The sequence below is a fragment of the Lagenorhynchus albirostris genome, chromosome 19 (genome assembly GCF_949774975.1).
Source record: "Lagenorhynchus albirostris chromosome 19, mLagAlb1.1, whole genome shotgun sequence".
Lineage (NCBI taxonomy): Eukaryota > Metazoa > Chordata > Mammalia > Artiodactyla > Delphinidae > Lagenorhynchus > Lagenorhynchus albirostris.
In genome coordinates, this window is record NC_083113.1 from 5693449 (window position 1) to 5702746 (window position 9298).

At 45.1% G+C, this 9298-nt stretch overlaps 1 protein-coding gene and 1 non-coding gene across 8 annotated transcripts; both read right to left on the reverse strand.

Moving 5' to 3' along the window:
• ZNF331 (zinc finger protein 331) lies at positions 1–8851 on the reverse strand. 7 transcript variants are annotated; one of them, XM_060131206.1, is made up of 6 exons: positions 8750–8851; positions 7648–7716; positions 7473–7524; positions 6581–6664; positions 4662–4788; positions 1–1835 (listed from the first exon to the last, which is right to left on the reverse strand). In XM_060131206.1, the coding sequence occupies exons 4-6, from the start codon at positions 6587–6589 to the stop codon at positions 505–507; spliced, it is 1467 nt and encodes a 488-aa protein (XP_059987189.1). In that variant the 5' UTR covers positions 6590–6664; positions 7473–7524; positions 7648–7716; positions 8750–8851; the 3' UTR covers positions 1–504. The 7 variants fall into 7 exon arrangements, with proteins under 7 accessions (XP_059987189.1, XP_059987186.1, XP_059987188.1 ...); XM_060131203.1 differs by lacking the exon at positions 8750–8851 and adding an exon at positions 8627–8726; XM_060131208.1 differs by lacking the exon at positions 1–1835 and adding an exon at positions 3611–4550 and having other exon boundaries at positions 8627–8752.
• On the reverse strand, positions 3694–3766 carry TRNAD-GUC (transfer RNA aspartic acid (anticodon GUC)). Its single transcript has one exon. It is a non-coding gene; the product is annotated as a tRNA-Asp (tRNA).
• Positions 8852–9298: the final 447 nt, after the last annotated feature.

Sequence of the window (9298 nt, forward strand, 5' to 3'; positions counted from 1 at the left end):
TTAATGGTAATGAGAACAACAAAAACAGCTAATATTTATTGAGCTTACACAACATTTCAGATACACGTTCAAGGAGCTTACATGTACCAAACTCATTTAATCACCACAACAGCAGTATTAGGTAGGTGTGATTATCGCCATTTCACAGATAATGCACAGAGAGTAATAGCTAATTTTCTCAGTGCCTCACAGGGAGTAAAGAGGTGGGATGGTGATGGAAACAGGTAGCGGTATGTACCACGAGAAAAGCTCTCCCACATATGCTCCATTAGCAGAGTTTTACCTTAGAACAAATCTGAAATACGACAGAGATGAAATGGTATTGGAAGGTTTCTACGCATTCAGGAAACTAACCTATCCAGTAGAAAATAGTCTACAACTGAGTATGTTGTGATGGATAAGAAAAAGTGATTTCTCCAATACTCCAAATTCACCTCTCATATGACTTCTGATATTCTATAAGCAGAAGAGGGACCAGTGAAGGCTTTCTTGCGTTAAGTCTTATCATGGATTTTCCTCTTGTCGTGGAAGAAATGAATGTTGAATAGAGGCCTCTGTGTGCTCTTTGTACCCAAAAGGTTTCTCAACAGCATGAATTCTCTGATGTTCTGGAGGATGGTCTACACGTTTACATGCCTTTCCACATTCCTTACACTCAGAGGGTTTCTCACCAGTATGAATTTTCTGATGCTGTGTAAGTTGATGGCCGTGACTGAAGGCCTTCCCACATTCTTTACACTCGTAGGGTTTCTCCCCTGTATGAATTCGCTCATGTTTGACTAGGCTTGACCCATAAATAAAGGCCTTTCCACATTCCTTACATTTGTAAGGCGTTTCACCAGTGTGGATTCTCTCATGCTGAGTAAGGTGATAGCCACAGTTAAAGGCCTTCCCACATTCTGTACATTTATATGGCTTCTCACCCGTATGAATTCTCTCGTGTTTCACGAGACTCGAACCCCAGCGGAAGGCCTTCCCACATTCCTTACACTCATGAGGTTTCTCACCAGTGTGAATTTTCTGATGCTGAGTGAGATAATTGACGCGAGTAAAGGCCTTCCCACATTCTTGGCACTCATAGGGCTTCTCACCGGTGTGAATTCTCTTATGTTGAACGAGGCTGGAACCACAAATGAAGGCCTTCCCACAGTCCTTACATTCGTAGGGTTTTTCACCACTGTGGATTCTCTTATGCTGAATTAGTTTATACACGCGGCTAAAGGTCTTCCCACAGTCTTTGCATTCATAGTCTTTCTCACCGGTGTGAAATCTCTGATGCTGAGTGAGCTCATCACCGCGTCTGAAGGCCTTCCCACAGTCTTTACATTCATAGGGCTTCTCACCCGTATGAATTCTCTTATGAATAACGAGGCTTGAACCCCACCGAAACGCCTTCCCGCAGTCCTTACATTCATAAGGTTTCTCACCAGTGTGAATTTTTTGATGTTGAGTAAGTTGATTACCCCAACGGAAGGCCTTTTTACATTCTTTACATTCGTAGGGTTTCTCACCAGTGTGAATTTTCTGATGTTGAGTAAGTTGATAGCCTCGGCTAAAGGCCTTCCCACATTCCTTACATTCATAGGAATTTTCCCTGTTATGAAGTCTCTGATGTGGTCGGACAGAGGCATTTTCTCTGCAAGTGGGCGTTTTCCCACAGTTGATTTGATTGATATATCCCTCTTGTGGGGCCTGTGGTCCTTCAAACTCACCTTTACACATCCAGTCAAGGCCAAGGGATTTACTTTTTCTATTTGAGTTCTGTTTGGAAAAATTTATCTCATAAGTGCCCTTCTGTGTAGGTAGACTCTTGGTCTCATATGGTGATTCCAAATCTGAAAAAAAAACGAAAAAAAAACCCCCAAAAACCCCAACATATTTTGTTTCTTTTTAAGAAAACAAAAACAAACCTAATCATAAACTAAAACCTTCTCTAACAGAAATAAAACTCCTCCAGTAGGAAAAATATGAATCACTTAGGGCCCTTATTAAAATCTAGATTCCATGTCTAGCATCACAATACTTAATGAGGAAACACTGGAGACATCCCTGCTAAAATCAAACAAAAAAGGCACTTACTATCAGCGCTACTGTTTCCTACCAGCTGAAACAATTAAGCAAAAAAAAAAATTAGAGGGACAAATCTCAAAAACGAAGATGAAAAAGTACAATTTATAGATGTGATGACAAACCTGGAAAACCAAGAAAATCAAATCTAGAACTACTGTAGGAAAATAAAAAGATACAGTTGGATAGTTATGTATACACACAAAAACACAAGTAATATCATTAAAAGTAATTCTGGATACAAAGATCCAACATTCAAAAGATGTGTGTAGAATTAAATTTAATAATAAAAATTATGAAACAGGAGGAAAAATCTGAGCATCAATAAGGATGCTAGGGGCTTCCCTGGTGGCGCAGTGGTTGAGAGTCCGCCTGCCGATGCAGGGGACACGGGTTCGTGCCCCAGTCCGGGAAGATCCCACATGCCGCGGAGCGGCTGGGCCTGTGAGCCATGGCTGCTGAGTCTGTGCGTCCGGAGCCTGCGCTCCGCAACGGGAGAGGCCACAACAGTGAGAGGCCCGCGTACCGCCAAAAAAAAAAAAAAAGGATGCTAACTCAAGGGACTGTAAAACATGTTTAAATTCATGAGTTCATTCAGATACTAAAAAATGTTAAATGGCCAACTTTGGAGCATGCTTAGGAAACCAGCCCTTTGTTATTAAAAACTGATAGTTTTTTTTCTTTAAAGAACAAAGTTTTCATCTTTCTTATCCAATATGAGCAGTTCCACTACACAACCAATTAGCAGGGGGGTCAGTTTCTCTTCAAAGAATTATTTATAGTGAATAAATGAAGAGGCAATGATAGAATACCACCATTTTGAACCCCCAATGAAATAACTGAATCTAGGTACTGAGTGTCAGTGACTGCTAACACAGCGTCAAAAGAGACATAAGCAGATATTGCTTCGTGATGGAAGAACAGAGAACCCAGGAAGCAGTATCACCAAAAAACAGATATAAAGGAAAAAAGCACATGAAGCTAGGATAACCAACTTTCAGAAACTGAATGGCACAGGGTCCTGTTTCCTACGCCCTTGCTACTCAGTAGGGCTGAACATGAGAAGGAAAACAAATTGAGAAGGGAATGGGGTGAAGATAAAGTTCAAGGTGGTGACTTCTTCCTCAGAGGCCTTGGGCCTGAGACCTTTGTAGGGAGCTCTGCAAACACCTCAGGGGTGCAGCTGCCCCCTGCCCAGCTGGGCCGCTTGTGGTAATGATGGCTTTCCCGAGCCGGGCTGGCTGTCGCTCTCCTCTGCACCACTTTAGTGTCTTTTCTCCTCAACTATCGAAGCTCTCTCCCTTGCTTCCATAAGACAATTGTGTCTGGTTTAGAAATGAGATGTCTTGCTTTCAAAAAAAGAAATGCCACATGATGTGAACTTAGGAGAAAACTGTTGGCTTAAGATTTTCTGATTGCGCTTTAGTCAAATTTGTGTAACAACCTAAAACTGACTTCAGGAAAAGAGAAAGGCCTGAAGGACAAACAGGAAACCAGATGGGTAGGGAAAAGGGCTATTTTATTCTATTCTATTTTACATTTACTTCATTTTTTAAAACAGTTAAAAAATTTTATTTATTTTTATGTTTATTTTTTGGTCTTGTGTCGAGGCTTGCAGGATCTTAGGTCCCCGACCAGGAATTGAACCCAGGCCCACAGCAGTGACAGTGCCGAGTCCTAACCACTGGACCACCAGGGAATTCCCGAAAAGGTCTTTATTTAAACTTCTGGAGGCAAGCAGAACCGGGCAGTTGAGAGTACGGATTCTGGGGCCAGAATTCTTAGGTTCCAGGTTTGCTTCTGCTTCCTTGATTAAGTCACTTTGTGCCCCAGTATACTCATCTACGAATTAGACGTAATAATTTCCTAGCTCATAAACTTGTGAGAACGGAATGAAACGTATTTGTACATATACATACACACCAGGCTCAGAATGTTTTCTGGTGCAGAGCAAGCACAGTATTTATTAGCCATTAATATTATGGCTGTTATTTTGCTAATAGAAAAACAAGAAATTTCCTTACATATTTATCATCCAATATTTAACTCAGAATTCATAGATTATAACTTTCGACCTCACTTCGGGTACAATGTGTAGGGAATGCAATATGCTCAGTGTGGCTTTACACAGATTCTGTTCATTCATCCCACCTCTACCTCAAACATAGAGTCTGGTTTGCCAGAGAAAATCAAGTCACTGTGTAGAGCCATTTCCCCTGAAGGTGGGTCCCCAAAGTTCCATCGACAGCAATTTGGGTGTAAACATAGGCTCACAGCATGAAGCTTGGTTTCTTTGAAGATGGTCATGAAATAAAATAAATACATTTATTCTAATAAATTAAATAACTCTAATCAGTCCTTTGGCCAGTAAGGAAGAGAGGTAATTACAGGAGGGGCCAGACAGAGATGGGAAGATCACTGATGGATGAGGAGGTGAAGGTGCATGCACGCCCATTTCCAACTGGACAAAGCTCAAAACACCCCTTGGGTGCAGGAAGAAAGAAATTCAACTAGTATCTTGAAAGGTGGTCCTGAAAGGAGACAGCTGACTGTGCAGGGAGCAGAGTCCAGATTATCTGAGGCAGGCAACTTACCCAGCGAGACCAAGTTACTGTAGTTCTCCAACATCACGTCCCAGTACAGGTCTCTCTGCGTAGAGTCCAGACATGCCCACTCCTCCTGAGAGAAGTCTATGGCTACATCGGAGAATGTCACCAAACCCTGGAAACGCAAACCCACACGTCCCTGATGAAACGAAAGCACAGAGTTTCCAGATGGAGGAGGGGGGAGGAAGGGCTACGCTCTGTGCAGGGGTGGATACAGCGAGTAGATTAAAAGCCTGTGGTATGGGGAGGGGTCAGTGAGGACACAACTGTGGCTGAAGCCCCTCCTGCTGCAGGGGAAACCACCTACACCCTGGGGAATTCTTTTTTAAAAAAATTTTTTATTTATTTTTTTATATTATTATTTTTTTTTTTTGCAGTACACCGGCCTCTCGCTGCTGTGGCCTCTCCTGTTGCGGAGCACAGGCTCCGGACGCGCAGGCTCAGCGGCCATGGCTCACGAGCCCAGCCGCTCCACAGCACGTGGGATCTTCCTGGACCGGGGCACGAACCCGTGTCCCCTGCATCGGCAGGCGGACTCTCAACCACTGCGCCACCAGGGAAGCCCTTTATTTATTTTATTCTTGGCTGTGTTGGGTCTTTGTTGCTGTCCGCAGGCTTTCCTCTGGTTGTGGCGAGCGGGGGCTACTCTTCGTTGCGGTGCGCGGGCTTCTCATTGCAGTGGCTTCTCTTGTTGCAGAGCACGGGCTCAGTAGTTGTGGCGCACGGGCTTCGTTGCTCCACAGCATGTGGGATCTTCCCGGACCAGGGCTCGAACCCGTGTCCCCTGCCTTGGCAGGCGGATTCTTAACCACTACGCCACCAGGGAAGCCCCTGGGGAATTCTTAATCATGCCAACCTGTCAGGAAATGGATAAGCCAATTCCAGTTTTCCTCTGTTGCACAAGCACAGAGCCTGCTAACGGGCCTGTCTCACGAATTTTCAGCAAGCATGGATTCTTACAGCATCCTTTTCTCTTTAAGGAGAAAGAAAAAAAATGTCTGGGGTTTACTTCCCAAATGTAACATAAGATCTTTTATCTTAGAAAATCGGGTTTGCATGTTTGAATGTTTTCAAGTCTCGGGTTCATCATTTTGCCAGGTTATCTTTTAAGCAGTCCATCTTTGTAATGACAAAAGCATTTTTTTATTCCATCATAGAGAAGAATTAGATGTAATCATGATAGTTACACACTTAGGTTGAGCAAAATGTCTAAAGTTTCCCCGATTCCAGGAGTATATGATCATTACTCTTGTATGAAATGAACTTCTTACCTGTTACCATCCGCTAGCTTTGCCTTTTCTTTGTTCCTGATTTAGAGGAAACTGGTATCAAATGATTCAGGAGCATACAGACAGGTCCGTGCAAAACAAAATTTATCTCCCGGGTCCCCTGGCAGGAACATGATCTCTGAGTCCACAGGCCCTAATCACAGCTCTACGCAATTCTAAAAGCTTCGTAAAGTGTGAGCTTTCACTACACACTTAAGACTGAGACCAAAGAATATCAATGTTCCCTCTTATCTGCCTGGGAAAAAGATCAGTGGAGATGAGTGAGGAATTCTAGTTTTCTTGTGTGGTCAAATGGGATCAATGTCTCCAATTCATCAAATCGTAGACTGGACTCAGATATTTCTCCAAAGGTAGTTTCTGCTTCCATTGTTCCAATTACTCTTGACAAAAAAGTGAGTACATAAGAGATACTGAGTAACTAGCTCAAGGGTTAAGTGAACATTAGTCACAGAGGTGGGCAATAGGCTATATGGCGTTATTATTCACTGGAACAGGAAGAGCTGGGAAGTAGGTACTTGGATGGGACTCACTTGGGCAGGAGCCTTCATGATATTTCAAAGAAGTATCCACAGGACCTAAATATCACAATTGAAGAAGGAAAGAGAAAAACATACTTACGTGGGCCATGGTTTTAGAATTCAAGAACTGATCGGTCCTCTTGGGGGTCTCCTTTACTGAAGACACAAAATCCAGAGAAGCCAGATCTAGACAAGGAAAAAGAGGCATTAAAATCAGTGCACCCTGGTCCCCAAATGACTTAATACAACCTTTTCACTCCTCCATCTTTTCTTCCAAAGAATGCTCATCTTCTTCCCCCACAAGGCCCCCCACATAAACACAGCACATCTGAAGATGAAAAGGATTCTGGAAAAAAACAAAACAAGTTTTCCCTAAAACCCCAGGAAACCCGGCTGCACAGACAGGACAGAGGAACTTTTATTTTTTGTCTTGAAGTCAGATCCAGAAATTTCAGTGGGAGGATTCCTGGCCAGCTCCCTGTTGGGGGAATATGGATTAAGAATTTGGCTTTGGGGCTTCCCTGGTGGCGCAGTGGTTGAGAGTCCGCCTGCTGATGCAGGGGACGCGGGTTCGTGCCCCGGTCCGGGAAGATCCCACATGCCGTGGAGCGGCTGGGCCCGTGAGCCATGACTGCTGAGCCTGCACGTCCGGAGCCTGTGCTCTGCAATGGGAGAGGCCACAACAGTGAGAGGCCTGCGTACTGCGAAAAAAAAAAAAAAAAAAAAAAGCCTCACAAAGCTGGTAACTTTGTCATTAACTGACTAAAACAATCAAACCTTCTCTTTTCTTACTGTGCTCTGAAAGTCAGCCCTGTGGAAAAGACCAAGATATCTAGCCTTTGATTCCACCAAAAATTTAATATCCTCCTTAGCAAATCACACACTAAAAGTGCTAACATTAACCTCCCAGTAGTATTCCTCGATCCTAGCGGAGTCTTGGAAGACCACACAGGAGGATGTGAACAATTTGCTTACTGAATATGTGAGTACTCATTGAGACGGTTGGTCAATGGGGAATACACATTCACGACTCTTGTCACACCTCTTGGGAAGAAATTACTGGGTCAAGTCACTATTAAAAAGGACATTTCGGGGCAAGGAAAGCAAATATTCTGAAGTGCTATAAACACAGATCATTTACTGAACAAGAAGGTAACTCATCTGAACCTTGATTTCAAGATCTGTGATGATGATGATTCTTTCTCCTTGGGATGCTTTTTCTGGAGGACAGCTGCCCTGGAGGAAAGAGAGGTCAGAATGAGACATTAGGACTTTTCTGGAGCCCAGACTACATCCGAAAATGCCCTGAGGCCACACCTGCTCCCATGTCTTATCTAAAACCAATCAGAAATAAGAGGGCACCCACATCTGAGTATTTCAGAGATTCGTGGAAACTAGGCTTTAGGAATTGGGGTACCCCCACCTCCTAGGTCAGGGACCTCTCCTTTCCAAAAAAGAATCTTATTCCGGAGGCCCTTCCATTCTGTCATTCAGGTAGCCTGAATTTTAGATGGAGAGCACCTCTAGCTCCAAAGCTGCCATCTCATAACCATGTCTGTGCCATTCTTGTCATTTTCACTACAGCATTCAGGCTCTGACTTTCCCTTGGGGCCACTGTGCCCAAACAGGTACCCGCATGGTTGGAACGTGAAGGGAGAGGAAGCAGCAGAGACATCAGAGCTACACACTCAATCCGGGGCCACACACCCAAGAACAGTCCTGCACCTGTCACAGCTGAACAATCATACACCTAGGCTCTGTCACACTGGCTGACGCCCACGCCAGAGACATGGTACACGGCTGCGCCAACCCCACAGAAATGCAACAGCACATCTCATAGCCTCGGGGACACATCTGGGCCCCGCCACCCCCGCAGAGCCCACACGCATGTAACTCACACAGAGCACAGTGGAGGAGTCACAGCCCGGCCGCGTCACCGCTACAGATGCTCACACGCACAGGACGCACACAAACCGCGAGGGGCCGCGTCTCGTCCCCCCACTACACACACTCACGCGCAAGTGCGTCACAAACACAGGGACCGGGCCTGTCTCCCTCACCGACGCCCACGCGCATATCTCAGTCTGCAGACATGGCCGAGCTCCTGATCACACACACAGACATACACACACGCACACGCTCGCACTTCCTCCGCAGCGCTCCCGAAGCCAGAGGCCGAGGCTCCGTTTCGGGCCTCTTCTCCTTCTCCCTCATCGCTATCGCTCGCCGTATTCCGCTCTGTTTTCCTCATGGGATGCTAATTACTCACCGCTCGGGGCCCAACAACCGACGGCGTCGGGAGGGAGCGCCGGCGTTGAGGTTACCTCCGGACAGGGTCACCGGCAAACCAAAGCTTCAATAAAAATCCGTCTGGCAGAAAGCGCATCTCCCAGCATGCAACTCCCCGAGCTGCTAATGGGGCTGTGCCCCAGAGCCTTCTGGGAAACGTAGTCCATAAACCCGGGAATCCGCGGAGCTGAAAACGCACGGCCTCTCTTTCCCAGCATGCAACTCCACAACGGCTCTAATAGAGCTGTGCCTCAGAGACTTCTGGGAAATGTAGTTCGCACCTTGGGTAATACACAGGCCTTCGGAAGGCTTCTCGCCCTGCCTCTAGAGGAGCTGTGACTTGGGAGGGAGCGTATTTCAGAGTCGCAGAATTTGTAAATGCTGGGAGACCTACCAGCCGTTCAGATTTCTTTTCTTTTTAAAATTATTATTATTATTATTTTAACGGGAGAAAAGCATGCAAATTTTATTAAATTTTTACATGTACATGAGAGCTTTCAGAAGAGAATGAAGCCCTGAAGAAGTAACC

Excerpts from the sequence above, each read along its gene's own strand:
- ZNF331 (XM_060131203.1), bottom strand. The coding sequence starts at position 8,694 with ATGAGGGAGAAGGAGAAGAGGCCCGAAACGGAGCCTCGGCCTCTGGCT. Across the intron at positions 7,717-8,626 it reads TCGGGAGCGCTGCGGAGGAA|GGCAGCTGTCCTCCAGAAAA; the intron begins GTGCGAGCGTGT and ends TCTTTCCTCCAG. Across the intron at positions 6,665-7,472 it reads CATTGACCAACCGTCTCAAT|CTGGCTTCTCTGGATTTTGT; the intron begins GAGTACTCACAT and ends CCTTGTCTAGAT.